At 38.2% G+C, this 16,892-nt stretch overlaps 1 protein-coding gene across 3 annotated transcripts in view; it reads right to left on the reverse strand.

The window, feature by feature from the left end:
- The window catches only part of cdk14 (cyclin dependent kinase 14), a 231,510-nt gene that overhangs the window by 68,214 nt on the left and 146,404 nt on the right, over positions 1-16,892 (reverse strand). For all 3 annotated transcript variants that reach the window (XM_088084957.1, XM_088084959.1, XM_088084958.1), the window contains 3 exons: positions 15,587-15,650; positions 7,324-7,372; positions 1,376-1,515 (listed from right to left, as the gene is read on the reverse strand). In XM_088084957.1, the coding sequence (XP_087941083.1) occupies positions 1,376-1,515; positions 7,324-7,372; positions 15,587-15,650 (253 nt within the window). The remainder of the gene's footprint in view (positions 1-1,375; positions 1,516-7,323; positions 7,373-15,586; positions 15,651-16,892) is intronic.

Below are 16,892 nucleotides of genomic sequence, written 5' to 3' on the forward strand. Positions count from 1 at the left end.
GTCCCTATTGTTTCCCAAAATATGAGCAAAAAAACATGGGAGGAACCAGTGGTTCTGGAAGTATTTTCTTAACACTGAATTACTATTTCATATCTCTTCAACTGATATCCTCCATGGTCACTGACATAAAAACTCTCCTGTTGGTTTCCTCACAGCTAACACAGTGATCTGTCAGCACTAGTTCCATCATGATTTGACACTTTATCAGTTCTTCGGAAAACAATACGTTATTTACTGATATCTCAAAGTACGATACCATACGATTTTGATCCGATTCACTTAAGGGGCGTGTGATAGATATGACAAGATGTCAGTAAATATTCTCACTGTCTTCTTCTTGGCTGCTTGTCATTGTCTGCCTGGCAGTGAACCGCTTACACTGTTTGAATATTTACCAAGGAAGTTTACTTGTACAGAAACATATCTTAATTATGACGATATGTGTCGATGTTTTCACTTTGCATTGATGATATTGGACTACTGACTGGGGAATCAATATATCAGTCCAGATCGATGTATAAACACAGACGCATATTTGCAAATCTTAGGACAGTGAAGGAATGACTTGCCTTCATTGGTTGCACTGGTTAGGTTTAGGCGAGAGGAGTGAGATAAGTTTGGGTTAGGGTAAAAATGCCAATTTAAGCCAGTTGGAGGCTGTGTAAGGCAGATCAAGGTGGGCTATTCCTTCACCATCATGGGATTCTCCAATACGTTCTCATCTCATCATCATGTCGTCCCTTTGCAGAGGACTTCTTTGTCTATATATTACGCTTTAGGTATCCTTCTGCATCTACTGTTGACGTTCCAGGATGCTGCTACCGTTATGTCAACATGAGCACATGGTGATATCATGCTGCACGTGGTTATGTTTGAACAACAAAAGCATATGGCAGCCCACGCCGGGGCGTCAACACAGCACATACTGACATGGATGGTTAGGATTAGGAAACAAGGGTGGTCAGGTGTAGAAAAATACATTCAGGCAGGAAGGGAACACCAGACTCCCGCATGAAAGTCAAGGGTTTGTTGGACCAATCCACTGCGCATCCCACTCACTCTAAAGGCGCCCTTGTGCTTGTAATTTTACAGCATTCCAATTGCAACAGGTTCAGTCCAGCCACATTCTAAAGTGATGCCGCCAGTGCATTAGGCCTCCACACTGACCATGACCTGTTCTGTGGCCGTGTTCTCAGCTGATACCGTCCAGGGGCGTATCATATGGAAGTGAAAGGTGTCTTTTGGCTTCAAGATAGTACGCTGAAAGCACTGTTGAAGCGGCGCTATTTGAATGAGAGTAGGCTGGACTCGCAAATTTGCAGCTCACACAGGTGGTGTAAAGAGCGACATTGATGAGTGTGTTTGTGTTACGTACTGTCCTGCAGCTCACAGAGCCGTGGAGGAAGGTTGCTGAAGTATTCGTGATTCAGCGCTGCCTGGGCTGACAGCCGGTTCTTTGGGAAGCACTGGAGGAACCTGGAAGCCAACTCTTCGGCGTGGTCCACATAGCCCAACCTGAAACACACCAACACACATTATCAGACAGAAACAGGCATGTACAAGCTATACAGAGACACATCAACAAAGAGCAGTCAACATATTAAGAGCAGAGAAACCCCTCACCTTGACTTCATCCAATAAAAATACAGAGTTACCTTTCATACATTCATTCATCCCTCTGAGAAAGAAACTCACTTTTCCTCCAATTCACAGAGCTGCTGACAACAAAAAACAAGCTTCTTAATTATGCTGAAGGTTTGCTGACTCGAGAAGAAAAACACTTCTTACGCACGCACACACACACACACACACACACACACACACAAACACACACACATTTACACCTCTGCTTTGAGCTACTTCACACATGGTGACTGGGTCACTGCGAGAAATAAAAAGTGTTCATTAAAGCAGCAGCTAAGACGGAAGCAGTCTATATGGGTAAACGTGTGTGTGTGTGTGTGTGTGTGTGTGTGTGTCTGAGTGTGTGCTCGTACTGGGAGTCACTGAACTCCTGAACCAGCCCTACCTCGTGGCGCCGAGGGGGAGAAAAGATTGAAAATAAACGAAGAGCAACAAATTCAGTCAGTAATTAGGCATCCACTGCATTAAATAAACATGATGTTATTCAGCACAGCTCGCCGGCCCGCCGCCCGCACTACTCAGAGTGCTTCTCATGTTCTGCAAGCTTCTCATGGTTGGCTCCCTAGTCAAGCACTCTGACAGCCACTCCCATGGCTCTCAATGGGGATCTCAGCTCGACTTATCAGCCGAGAGACAGAGGAAGGATAAATCTCTGTTCAACTCATCAACGCCACTCAGTAAAGAGGCAGAGATAAAGTTAATGAAGTCCATCAGGGCCTCTTCTCGCCTCTTTCTCATACAGCTGGAACATTCTGTGACTCCACAAGAAAGTTTAAAGACAAACTAGTCTTTGTGTGAAACTATACGGATGGTGAAAGGCCTTCTTGATTAATGGTTTAATCATAAAGGGTTTTTAAGGCCAGTGCTGCCAATACCGGATCTTTAGTCTTAAGCAGCTGTTTAATATTTTCTAAGTTAGGTTTTTTTATTGAAATGCAAGAGCATCAAAACCTTGACTTTCAGTTTGAGGTGAGAAAAACCCAGAAACTTGAATAATGGTGAGTTTGGCTCTCACAAACTGCTCACTAGTCGCTGTTCACTCTTTGAGCGCTTCATGCTGTTGCTATTGCGACAGCGGCGCATGTAGATGCAGCAGCCAGTACTTTTCAAATTCTTGCTACCTTTTTACTATATTTATCTGTTTTTTAGATCCCATGGCCCCCTTCTGCTGAAGTACAAAAGGGGGAGAGAGAGGGGATGACATGCAGCAAAGGGCTGCAGATTAAAGTCCAACCCACGGCGGATGCAGAGACAACACCGCCTCTGTAAATGTTGCGCCCGCTCTGCTAGGTGAGCTACTAGGCACTACTTGAGCCATTGTGTTAATTGGAGTTACTGTACTTTTTCTTGAGTTTTTTCAGTACTCCACCAAACACTTCAAAAATGTTAGTCTAATGACAGCATTTGAGGAAAGAGAAGGAGGCTGAATTGACATGATTCATCTTCTGTCTTCTGCAGTGAAGGAACTTTTACTTTGTCAAACCACAAGGGGCTATTTTTATTTATTCATTTTTAATTTAAATTTTCACTTGACTTTATAAAAAAGTTGCCAGGAACTTGTTGTGTATGATGATAAAAGTTTCAGTTTTGATTAAACATTTGCTTAAGGAATTTAAACAGTTTTATGTTGGAGTTTGTTATATTCCAAATTCTACATTTTCACAGAAAGATTTTAATTTTAATTGTAAATGGTATATCGGTTCGAAATATTGGTTATCGGTCTCATTGACCACTAATAATTGGTATTTGTATCAGCCCTGAAAAAAAAATATAGGTCGATGCCTGATCAATATGGAGACCATCCTGTGGTTACATACATGTGAACACTCACTGGACAAACTGTTTGTAGAAAGACAAACAGATGGACGATCAGTTTGCGTGTCAGGGTAAGCACTAGTCATTCTGTGAAAACATTGTGTAATGTCTCCTGTGGACTTTTGAAGAGCTTTGTCTCGTCTCAAAAAATAATCCCCAATGAGGTCATGCTGGTTATCTCAGTTTGGACTTGGAAAGTACAAAATTTTAACAAAAAACATGCACAATATGGATGTTCACATAGGTGGGGAGAGGCTAAAGAAAAAGGAGTAAAAAGTCTGGATATCTCAGAAACCTTGCTTTGTAGTTTCTCTGCAGGACAAACAGGAGGATGTGTGTAGGTGTGAAATCACTTGGGTTCGAGCACGAGTGTTGACGCACAGTACTGTAGGAGTGCATTCCTTCGTGCTATTGCTGTCAGCCAGGCCGAGTGAATAAGCGCACATCTGCAGTGAGATCGATGATATCTCCTAAAACTATCAAACAGCTCCAGGTGATGGCACATTCACAGCGGAGAGAAGCATTCCTTCTGCAGTGGTGCGTGGCCGGTGCTTTTTCATGGTATTCTATCAGGAAACTGCACAGCAGACCCGAGAGAGGACGGACAGAGGAAACCACCTGCCTGTGCTGTCCCCCCGCCACAGCACAAAGTGGCAGATCGGACTCTTTGTTTAAGCAAAGCAACAATCAGAAGCTGTTTTGTGATTTTTGTCTGAAGACATCTTCTGAGGAGCTTTCACCACGTCTGGCTCATTTGTTGATGAGGGTGAGCGTAACTTGGAACAGTGCAGGCAAACAAGCCTTAGCATGCACCTGTCACAGTGGACACATTGTGTATACAGCAGTGGTCGATAGCTATGAGTTCAGAATGCTGGTTTGCAGATGCTCAATATGCAAAGTTTTAACATTTATCAAGTCTTGACACAAACATGATTTTGTTATTGTGTCTGGGTTGCTTAGTGACGACTGAACAAAGCGGTCAAAATCAGTATAGCACTCTGATTATAGCATTTTTTTATTATTGCCAAACGGACGTTTCAGGCCAGAAGCCCTTCTTAAGCGTGTTCATACAGCATTTATATGAAGAAAACCCACAGATGGAGTTAATTAGAAGTCCACACATGAAAACACCTCCAGTGCACGGAAAGATTTTCACTTTTATTAGTTTTGAGAGGTGAAATGCTTGTGAAATGCATCTGAACACAGCACAAGAAAACTGATGTTAATGCAGGGTTGAAAGGGTTAACCCTCCGAAACCAGGAACGACATAGGTCTTTCACAAGCATTTAAATTGGTTTGATTTTTTTTTTTTTTTTTTTTTAAACATGACTAAAAAGGCAACGGACATCTTGGCAAGAAATGTCCCACAAACTGTAAAAATAAATAAAATAAAATGAAATAAAATAAAATACAAATTTAAAAATAAAAATAAATAAATATAACGAAAGAAAAGACTAAAAAGGAGAGACAAATATTACAAAATAATTATTAGAAAATAATTGTTTGATTATAATTATGTATTTAAAATTTATAACGTACAATTTAAGCACATATTTCAAGCCATTTCTTTTTCTTTTTTTTTTTACATTTTTGTTGTCAGTTTTGTGTGCCAATTTTTAGTTAATTTACTTGTAAATCTTTACTAATACCGTGCTAATTTTCATCAGGTTCTTGTGAAGTCACTCATTGCCTTCTTTCCATATATTTGAAAGAAATCAGGCCAATTAGCTCAGGTTTCAAAGGGTTTAAGCATGTTAAGATTTTACTAGTGGCCCTCCAAAATAGACAATATAAACCTAAAAATGAGCACCATATGTCAAATTTAACATCAATAGTTGTATTACTACACCTGTCAAAGCACACAACTATGTTAAAAAAGCCCTAAATCGTGACCCATTTACTCAAAACATATCAGTCCAAGTTTTTCAGCTGGAGGAAGAAAAACAGCGCAGAGAAAAATGGCTGACAGAGAGCAGAAACAGGAGAGCAGCAGAGGGTGAGCCAACTCTCAGGGCACAGACAAAGTGAGCGTCTAAGTTCATATCAAATTCATCGTTCCCTGGCCCGCGATAAAAGGCAGCGGGGAGGAAGTGATGGTCATTAACATTCCACCTCACTTTCTTTCTTCACATTTTTATTTCCTCCTGGACTGGAGTGAGGCCAGGAGAGCGGGAGGGGACAGACCGGGAGAGAGGGAAGGGTAAAATCCACCTCCGCTCACTCATTCTACTCTGCTTTTCATTTGTCATCAAATGCTTCCAATAGATGCCTATAAAAGCTGTTTGCACAATAATGAATAACATCCAAAGTTAAACTGTTTTTGTTTTCCAGTTGTTTGAAAATAGAGCAATAAAAACTGATCAAGGGATTTGAATTTGTTTTCATTTCCCTTACAAATTAACTGTCGAACCAAGCAAAGAAGCAACTTAACAAGGAATGGCACAACAAATGACAAGAAGATAGTAAAGAATTACAGAGAAATTTCCTAAAAATAAGCAATAAACAACAACAAAAAAAGGAAGGTAAAAGAATACAATTTTAAGAAACCCAAAACAAAAAAGGGAAATGGCCTGAAAAAAGTGCCAAAATAGATAATAAGTACGAATAAATAATAATTTATATTTTACTGAAACCTTATTGAAACTATATAATTATAAGTAAAAGTATAAGTAATTTTCTTTCATGAAACATTCATCTTCATTTCAAAGCCAATTTTCTCAGGTTTTAATACTAATAATTTTATATTTACAATTATGTTACAGAAAATAAATATATAAATTACATGCATATTCTTAGGTCATTTCCTTGTTAATTTTATTTTTGTTTATTATATTATTATTATTATTATTATTTTTATTATTATTATTATTTTCAAGTAATTTCTTATAATTGTCTATCAATTTCCTGCTATTTTTTGGGGGCTATGTATTATATAGCTGCCTGTTGCCTCTTTCCCATGTTTTTGAAATAAATCACACCAAGTTTTTAAAAGGAAACAACATTTTCCTACATCTCTTCATCTCTTTTCATGGCTCCAGCTATCGATGATAACACTGCACTCACCAATGTAATAACTAAGACATCAGAACATGGTTACGTTGCTTAAAAACGTTATCCAGCTAAATTGCTGGCTTGTGTACAGCATATGAACCCGTTTTTAGAGATGTAGCCATGTTCCAAATCTCAGGAATAAAATAACGCAAATTAGAGAGATGGAAGTTTTGGCACATGATGGTCAGTCATTTCTTCCTCTCTAGATTACAGGCACAGTTGGGATTAAGGCCACAGATGACCCATGTAATTATTATAAATCACAGGAGGAGCACAGGTATTAGAGTCCTGTGTGATGAGGTTTTAGTTAGCAGGAATCGCTCCTCGGCTATACTTTGTGATTCCAGCTGATTAGACAGCTGGAGTTTTACATAAATCTCTTGCCTGGTACGGCTTTCAAATTCCCTGTGGAAACCAGACAGGCTCCCATTTGCCCTCTGTGCTCTCCCCTCCAGATGTGTGCCAGGGGCAGACAGTGGCACACATCTGGAGGGGAGCCCCGACTGTGCCACTGTGACCTTTTTCTGCTGTATGTGTCTGATGTCGCACAGCAGAATCACACACACATATGCTGCAGGAAGGCTGACGCTACAGGAAGAGCAAGTGAGGTGCAAAAAAAAGAGTGTAAAGAGAGTGTGAGCTGTGTGTTCACTTTCCATGAGGGTTTGCCTTTAAAGACAAGAACGAGGATTATAGTGTGTCAGCTACAACACTCCGTGACATAACTGTATTTATATATGCACAGATTATGGCGGAGACACACACACACACACACACACACACAGATGCAAAACTTTGATAGAGTTTACTTACTTATTCCACGCTTGTCTGAGCTTCTTAGCGCTGTACACTGTAAAGCGGTCTGTAAGAGAAGACAACAAACCGACTGAATGAAGACTTGGCATCACATTAAATGCTGCAGTCACATGACGACGTTCTTCCGATCTCTACATGCTCGTTTGCTTTAAGGTTCGTAAAGTGGAAACCACATGGAAGCTACTAAGAGGATGGGTTGCATTTTAATGCTAAGAGTGTTTAAACAAGAGGTTGATAGCTGTTTCTAGTTTATTAATATGTTTATCTATTTTTCTGTATTTTATCTATTATACCTTAATATGTAATCTAGGTCACACATGGACAGCCGATAACATCGATACCATATTACACTTTACATGGGAACAAAAATCGATTTTCTATGAGTGAATTAATATAAAATTCCTTACCATTGACCAAACATTGACTTTTGCCATCATGTTTCTGCATTTATGATGTGAAGTTGGCGACTCGTGTTATAAAATAATGTTATCAGTGTTGGTATACTCACCTGGCATGCTTTAAGTTTGCCTGCTTGCTACAGCTAATAGATGCAGATACTAAAATGTGCAACAACTAAAAGTAAATGTTAGCTACTAGGAGCAAAATGACAATATATATTATTTTTTACCATTAATTTTTGACACTGTTTCCATGCTTTCTGCCATTTCTGCTGCATCACAACTCAACAACTCAGGTATCATTATTTCCCAATTTCCCTCTCGTAATTATGACTTTGGAGGGCTGTCCATGTGGTCATAACTCGTAAATACGGTAAATATGATATTTCTGAGGAGCAAAAGTTACACACATATTAAACTATTCCAAAACACCTTCAATCTAAACTCTAAAACACTGGCAAGTCAAGCCGAATCCCATCTTCAAATTAAATATTGGAAATCAGATATTGCACCTGCAGAGATCCAGACCATTATTTGAAACAAGCCGGCACAGAAGAGTGAATATCAAGAACAAAATTTTAATAGTCGACATTTTATTGCGATGAGTGTTGCTTTGTATTTCGTTATGTAAATTATGTGAATATAAATTTGCCAGATTAAGGAGTGGCTCGTATCATGTTAGAGATGCTCTTGAGTAATTCTGCATGAACTATGTAGTTCAGCTCCAGAGCCAGACCACAATAACTTGTCATAATTTGAGATGAGTTTTGGCGAGACCGTCTCTCCATATTTCCTCAGCTCTGTTTATTATTCTGTGAGTGTGTGTGGCTCTGCACTTTTCTCTAAATCTCAGCCAAAACTGCCATGTGGACACACAGTCGGGCTGAGCTGCCAACCCACCGGCTACCACATAAGCTAGCCAGCCACCCAGTGAGGTAGTCCACCTCCCACACTGCCAGCCTAATCCTGCTTGCCAGCCACCCAACTGTCATTTCACTTTGAGCCTGCAGCAGCCTGCCAGCTAGCCAGCAGTGGGGTCCAGTCAGCCGCCTCAGAGCCAGAGCTGGCCTCAACTGGCCGCACTGCTGGTGTCCAGAGGTGAAGGCTGCCAGCTGCAGAGCCCAGAAATAAACCGAGGGGAGATGTGGAGGTGAGAGGAGGAGGAACTGGTAACATGACAGACATGGCTCTGATCATTTAGATTCTGGTTACAGAATTAAACTAATCAGTTTAATTAAAAATTGTAGACAGATGTAGAACCACCATCACTTGGAACGTGCAAAAAGGAGTTGACCAACGAAACATGTATCATTGACAGAAAAGGATGTCATAAGGATAACATGAAAGTGTTGATTCTGCCTTTTATTTCATTTTATTTATTTTATTACTTTGGTGTTTATCCAGTTATATTACTTAACTACTTTATTTATAATAATAATAATAATAATAATACACCTCTAATAAATTATTTATGTATTTGGGTTAATTTATAAAATCTTATTATTACTATTGTTATTACTATTATTGTTATTATTATTATTATTATTATTATTATTATTATTATTATTATTATTATTATTATTATTATTGCTGTCATTGTGCATTATATTTTCTTTGTGTGACTGTATGAGGGGATATGTGTATACACACACACACACACACACACACACACACACACACACATACACGCACACATAAATATATAGTACATTGATGTACGCATTTTGATATATACATTAAATCTCAATAAAATATTATTTAAAAAAGATCTTTCTGTTGGATGTGTTTTATATGTCATGTCAATGTTTGTAGACATTGCAGTTAATCAGTTCTTTTGTAATAAGGATGGTAAATGTGTGATTGATAAGTTGATAAGTTCCCTCTTACTATGTTTTTGAAAGAAATCAAGCCAGTTTGCTCAGGTTTAAAAGAGTTCATTTGTTTGTCCACTTCAACAAAAGATCCTAACTGACTTTGTATCGATATTGCTTTTGTGTATTTCATCACCACATAATGCTTTGTTTAGATTTTGTGTCTATTTCTCGGATTGGGCTGACTTCTCAAATTTGCATTACAATATGTTTTCAAGCACTGATGCCATTTTATATCCTTATTTGTGAATATAAACTTGTTTTAAATGCTGGAAAACACCTGTATGCTATTTCCAGGGTCAGTGTGGAGTAGCATGGTTCCTGTCCATATCTAAATGCCTGAGGTTCCAAAATGAAATACCTCTAAAGTCCTTGAACTTACTGTACCCACACAAAACACCACCAGAATTGGATTTTTGCAAAGAAACTAATCATGTGTCTCCCTTGACAGTCTGCAGACCGCCGTACAATCATGTATGTACTTGACCATACAGTATGTCTCTGCCTCTACAGCAATCTTACAGCCACTTTACTCAGTTAACCACAATGCACTGCACTTTAATACAGCAGATAGATTCATGAAGCACAGGGATCATCCATTTTAACCCTTTGAAACTTGGAGTAACATCACTTTTCTTGTGCTTTCTTGTTCTTTCAAAAATGTGGGCAAATAGGAAATGAGCAACTTGTAAAGAAATGTTCCATAAATTTCCCCCCAAAATTAATATGTTTTTTTTATATATATATTTTTAAAAAGCCAGGGAAAATGTCTAGGAATAATTACATATTTAAAATAATGTCAAAATATTATTCCATGTTTTTAAGCACTTTTCACAGGTCATAAACTTTCTTTTTTATTTTATTTTTATGTGTTTATATATTTAATATAATATTTTAATACATATTTTAAAATGTATTTATTTATATTTTTCAGGTAATTTTGTTTTACTTTTAAAATGTCTTGCTAATTTTTGGGTCACTTCTGTCATTTCTTATAACCTTTCTCTTATCTTTTTTTTTTATGAAGCCAATTTTTTCAGGTTTCACATGGTTTACCAAGTGAGGGGAGCCGCACTGTGCATTATTAATGGATGCAAAAGGCTTAGAAATAGTGGTTTTCAGTAATATGCTTCTTACAGCTAAACGGGGTTACAGGAAACATTCACATCTCACCTTCTTTTTCTTTAATCAGTTTTTTTTCTATCATGCATGAAAACTGTTTGTTGTTATGGCTTTCTGAGTGGTTATCTGTGAACAAAGGGTCTCTTAAAAATAGATCTCAATCTTGAGACCACTGAGATAATACTATATGAATGACATTTTTGTTTTCCCATTTTTGACCTTTGAGCTATAGATAAACATCATTTGCTCGAATAGTGTGTATTACATTTGAGTTATCCAGCTGGATTCTACTCTGGTTTTTGTTCACTTAGGAAACAAAACCATAATATTTGAATGGTCCATTCGCCTCCTCAGCAAATAGCGATGATAAAGATTGACTTTACAGATAAAAGTGGTCTGGCTGAGAATGCAGTGTTAAAGCCTGACCTACTGTCATATATCAGTAAGACAGTAGAGGAGAATTAGAGAGCCAAAGCAAGATATGAGTGTTAGTGAGGAAGTATCTGTGGAACCTTTTCAGAACCACAAAAATGTGAAAAATAAGTGGCGCCTCCAATATGAGGTCAAGCCACAAAGTCATGTCTGAAATCCAAACTTAAAGGGAAAGTTCAGCATTTTTCAACTTGAACCACGTTTTCTCTTTTTTGTGTGTGTTGAAGTGACTAAAAGGAATAACAACTTTTGAAATTGGTCCAGTATTGAGCGAAACGGCTTTAACAGACTCTGAGCATTCGGACATGTTCACACTGTCATTTCACATCCACTAAAAGTGCTTGTTTTTGGCACTTTGTATTGGTATTTTAAGTGTCTGACAATATTGTTGAAAGGACCACTAATGACAAAACACCTTTTTGGTAAAAAAGTAAGTTCCTTTCTGTTTTACCACAAACAGCCTTGAAGTTGCTCTCGTCAAACCCACCAGCCTCTGTTTAACTCTTTGAAAACTAGATCAACATCATTTGCCTTGTGTTACATGCAGGCACCTTCACACATATTTAAAGCTTTGAACTTTTGAAAACTGGTTTGATTTCTTAGACTTGTGAGTCTGAGGAAGAGCATTTTGGCTCGAAATGTCACTTGTGATTGCAATTAAATCCTTTAATGGGAGCTTCCTGGTGTGCAGATATTTTTTCATAAAAGCGAAGGAAAAATGTCCAGAAAAGTAAATCCATAATTATCATAACTGTAATTAAAACTATTTTTACAGAATAATAATTTTGAAGAAGTTTTTCAGATCATTTTATTGTTTTATTTTTATTACTATTTATTTTTTCACTTTTTGTAGTTGTTTGTGGGGGTTTTTTTTGTTCTAATTTTGACATCATTTTCTTGTCTGTTTTTTTCCCTTTTTTGAATTTATTTTTTTTACTAACTTATTGCTAATTTCTGGGTATTTTCTCCCTAGTTTGATCATTGCCTTTTTCCCATGTTTATGAAAGCAATCAAGCCTATCTGCCAAAGTTTCAAACCATTAAATAAATAGTCACTTCATCATTGTAAAACACACTTCATTTAAGGTCAACAGAAACAAAATAAATTCAGAAAAGCCTCTTGATTTGTCTCTCCACTGTTCCAACAATCACCAGCTCTGGTGTGGTTGGAATAAACCCTTAATTCACCCACTTTAATGTGGAAATATGCTGCCTCTGTTCATGCTAAATGCTTGTTTATTGAAATGGAGTTTGGTAGGTTTTGCAAAAGTGATTTGGGGGCTGTTTCTGGTTAAACAACTGCTATTCTTCCCATAATGCTGTCAGACACTTGTAAGAATAATCTGAACCTGTCAGCAGGCACTTCTGGGGGACTGAAATTCACAGTGGTTACATTGCAGCCTGCTTCACTGTTGCTGTCTGCAGCACTCTCGCTCAATACTGGACCAATTTCAAAAATTACTGTTCCCATTAGTCACTTAGACACAAAAACATGGGAAAATAGGGCACAGGTGGAAAAATACAAAACTTACCCTTTAAGAGGTGTTTCTGCAAATCTTGGGTGAGGAAAAAAAAAAAAAAGACAAATATTCCACATGTAGAAGTCATAGTGATGATGTGATGAATCATAACCAGAGGAGTGAGACAGTCACTGTGTTTTGGGAAAGAGTGCAGATAAGAGACAACTCAGAGGAGCTCAGTGCTGAGGAAACACTCCTCAGTCACAAGGAAGTTTTTCACACTGATGCAATACTGCCATCTGCTGCTCACTGCAGCCGCAGGACTCTGCTGAGTTTCACTGTGTGCAGCCAGGGATGTAATGTAATGTTATGTTATGCTGTGTTATGTTATTTTTTTTTGAGACAATAACAGTATGGATATTGGAATATTTGAAAGAACTTGTCAAATAGATATAACGAATAATATCTTAGATTAGCCTTTAAAACAGAGCAAAATCGCTTGATTTCATTCAAAAACATGGGAAGAGGGCCAAAAAATAAACAAGAAATTAGCAAAAGATTACAAGAAATTGACCTGAAAATAAACACACACAAAACCTTTTTTTTCTATTTTTTTGTTATTTGTGATAATGTCTAATAATTTCTTTGTCACCTTTTACTAATTGTTTTCAATATGTGGGCTATTCCTTGTCAAGCTGCTCATTATGTTTTTTTCTTTAGCTTTTAAAGAAATAAAAATAAATTTCCTAGGTTTCAGAGGTCTGTACACAAGAAAACTGATTATGATCCCGGTGGTAAGGGTTAATATTACCTTTCAACAGTTATAATCTATTTTGTGTGGGGCAGCTGAATCCTTTAGTCATTTTGAAGCTTTATTATGCTCTGTGAGCACGAAGTTTTACCAGATCATCTGTGGTAACATCTCACTCTGTGCAGCCACAACAGCATCAGAGCTGTAGACGACACATGAACAGATGCATGCTCGGAGGCTAGATTTGGGCAAAGCTGCCCGTGTGTGTAGGTGTGTGTGTGTGTGTGTCTGTGGCTCAGACAGCTACACAGCTGTTCAATAGTGTGTGAGGCAAACAGGAGCCAACCGTTGCCATGGTCACAGGATGAGAGATTACATTTGTATGTGTTGTGTGTGCATGTGACCATGAGAGTCACCCCAGTTGGTCCCTAATTGGCCACTGGAGATAGGAGGCTGCGTCACGTAGCTTTGTGTTGCCTTGCTGCCCCGCGCCATCACTCCAACCCTCTTTATGTCCATCTTCGCCTGTACCCTCTCCTCCACTCTCTTTTTCCCCTCCATCAGCTAACACTAATCTGCGCTCCCTCTATTCATGTTCCCTCTAAAAAGCCCTAATGAGCTCCCAGAGGGCACTGCTGCCCTGGCAGAGCTGCCACACCGACTCCCCCTCCTCCTCCTGCTGCTCCTGCTACATTAATGGGGTACAGTGAGCTTTTGGTAGACTGTCCCATTGGCTCATTTTGACAGTCAGGTTTTGACTACCAAGTATATAAACACACAGTATGTCATTGGGTCTATGGTGCACAATATTAACATGTTAGCAGACAAAATAAGTGACAGTAGATTTAATGGCTTCACTCAAAAAGTGAGTTTTCTAAAGTGTGAACACTGGGGCCCCAAAAAAGCTGCTCTCCCTTGCAGCAAAATTGTTCCCAGTGGCCACTCGCCGTATTGCAGCGAAAAAATCCCCTGCAGCCCACAAAGCATTTTCCCCATAGAGCACCATAATTAACTGTTGACAGGACACCTCCAATTGCAAACAATGTCATTATGACTCTTTGTATTATGATTTTTTAAGCCATGTGTTGTTATATTTGTCAAATTTTCACGGGGTAAAGAAATGCGATTTAAAAATCCATCATCGTAATGTAAAGTCTACGATGCAAGATGGAATCTGTGGGCAGGACCAGCGGGAGAAACACTAGTGCGCATATTAGGTGGGCCGCATATCACAGATGTAGACCCAGATACAAAGACTGAAGTAGATTTGATAACTGTTGATGACCCACAGCGACTGACATGGCTGATTGAGAAAGACACATTTAAGTTAGCAACTTATTTAGAGAAAGCTTGGGACATGAGGAAGGAAGCATTGTTCCACTAGGTGCACAATGTAAATTTATTTGTCAATGTATTTATTCTATTATTATTATTATTATTATTATGATTTAAATGTATTATATATTATATGTATTTTCTTTGTATAATTTTGTATCTGTTGTTCAGCTGTAATTATGATTTTTGGCCAGCAATACCAGAAGCTATCTTCATGTCATGATATATGCACAATATGTACTGTGGACTATTGTTTCTTTTGTTAAAAAGGTCTCATATAATCTCATGGGGGGTGAGCCACTGGATGGTGTGACACGAAAATAAAAGAATTCATTCTTTCATTGATTCATTTCCAGACGCTAGAGAACTTTTTTGGCAAATGCACCATCTTTGGTCCACCACGTAGTTATTATTACAGTCTATGTTAGCATGGAGCCTGCTGTCTTTTAACCCTTTAACACCTGTATCATCACTAATATTGTTGTGCTGTGTTTGGAGGCCTTTTGCAAGTGTCTAAACCTCTGACAGAGGAGAAATATTAATCTGGGGAAATATTTGGAAAAAGGCAAAGAAAAACTCAACGTGAAAAAAAAAAAAAGAAAAAAAGGAAAATTGTCCAATTCTTATGAACTGGAAACTAGCGTCATGCTAACATTTTACCATACAGCATAATCTGTTCAGTATAAAAAGGCAACATGCTAACTATTCAGTGGCTATTTGCCGTGTTTCGTAAAATCAAAATGGGTTTCTTGCACACCATTTAGCCAACACTGCGTTCTATTTTTTTATTTTTTATATTTGGTCTAGAGTTTAAGTAAAAGAAGTTGGTGATGGTTTAGAGAGTGAATGTAGTCACTGTTTGTAACGCTAATTATGGCATGAAAGGTCTCACCTGGTTTGAAGTGAGGCAAAGAGTTAACGCCGGGCCAGGTGTCCTCAGATGGGGTGCCGAGGACCTGAAAAAGACACCAAAAAAAGAAGATGAGAACAAGTTAAGTAATATATAATAATGATAATGATAATAATAATAATAATAATAATAAGAAGAAGAAGAAGCAGAAGAAGAAGAAGAAGAAGAAGAAGAAGAAGAAGAAGAAGAATATGAACTTTTTTTAGACTAACCAGCAGTTTTCAAATAAATGAAACCCACTTTTCGAATTTTTAATTCGCCTTCTGGTTCAGTGAAAACATTTGTCAACAGTTAGCATTAGGAGCTAACACATTAGAAAGCATTGAAATGACGTTAGCACTGATGAGGGAGAAACAATAATGAACAGTGATTATCACTGCATCATTTGATCACATGTTTACAGCCACTTTAGTTATTAAAGTTAAATATCAATGACCAACATGTATTACAACCATATATCTGAAAAAGTGAAATATAGGACAGACAATGCTTGAGTGTCAGTAGTGATAAGACATATTTAAATGATGTGTTGCGATATTGCTTCCTAGTAGTTCAGTGCTGTGTTGGTATGAGCGTGTGAGAATAGGAGATACTGGGCATCATGATTGGCGGTTAAAAAAAGTTAAATTCCAGCACAAAGGCGTCCCGCTGCTTGTGCAATAGTCCTGATTAGTACAACTTTTATGGAAAGGTTGGCTGAGCTCTCATGCACGCAGCCTGAGTTTATGATGACAAAACCCAGAGCAACGGACATGCTTTCCACATGATCCATCACAGCTAAGCAGCATAATAGTTTCCAGATTGCCCCGCTGTCTCTGATCTGCAGCACACTCCTGCAGTAAAGAGTGGCTGCTCTGGATTTGCTGGATTTCTACTGTACTGAATTTGTTTCAGATTGTTAACATGGCAGAGAGACAAAGGAAAAGCAAAGGTTGAGGGAATCACGGTGCATGTTTCCATCACAGAGCGTAGACCACACACACACACAAATAAATCCCAAGTCAGAAAATATTAATGATGTATTTAAAGGGGAATAACCAAAGTGACTGACAAAAAGTTCAGAGTGTTGCTTGTCTTATGTTGGCCTGTCACAGACACAAACTGTAGTCATGGCTGATGTAATAACAACAGATGGCACTAGAGCGCAGTACAGCACCACGAGGCCGACCTCAGTGAGACTTCAGTAAGAGCAGTCAGGACAAAGAGAGCTCTATGTGCTGCATTTGAAAAGTTCTCTTTGTTATCAATTTCATTTTTGTTTAGAGGTGAGAATATAATTAATAATTTT

This window comes from Plectropomus leopardus, chromosome 11, assembly GCF_026936395.1.
Source record: "Plectropomus leopardus strain MGB_pleo_1.0 chromosome 11, ASM2693639v1, whole genome shotgun sequence".
Classification (NCBI taxonomy): Eukaryota; Metazoa; Chordata; class Actinopteri; order Perciformes; family Serranidae; genus Plectropomus; species Plectropomus leopardus.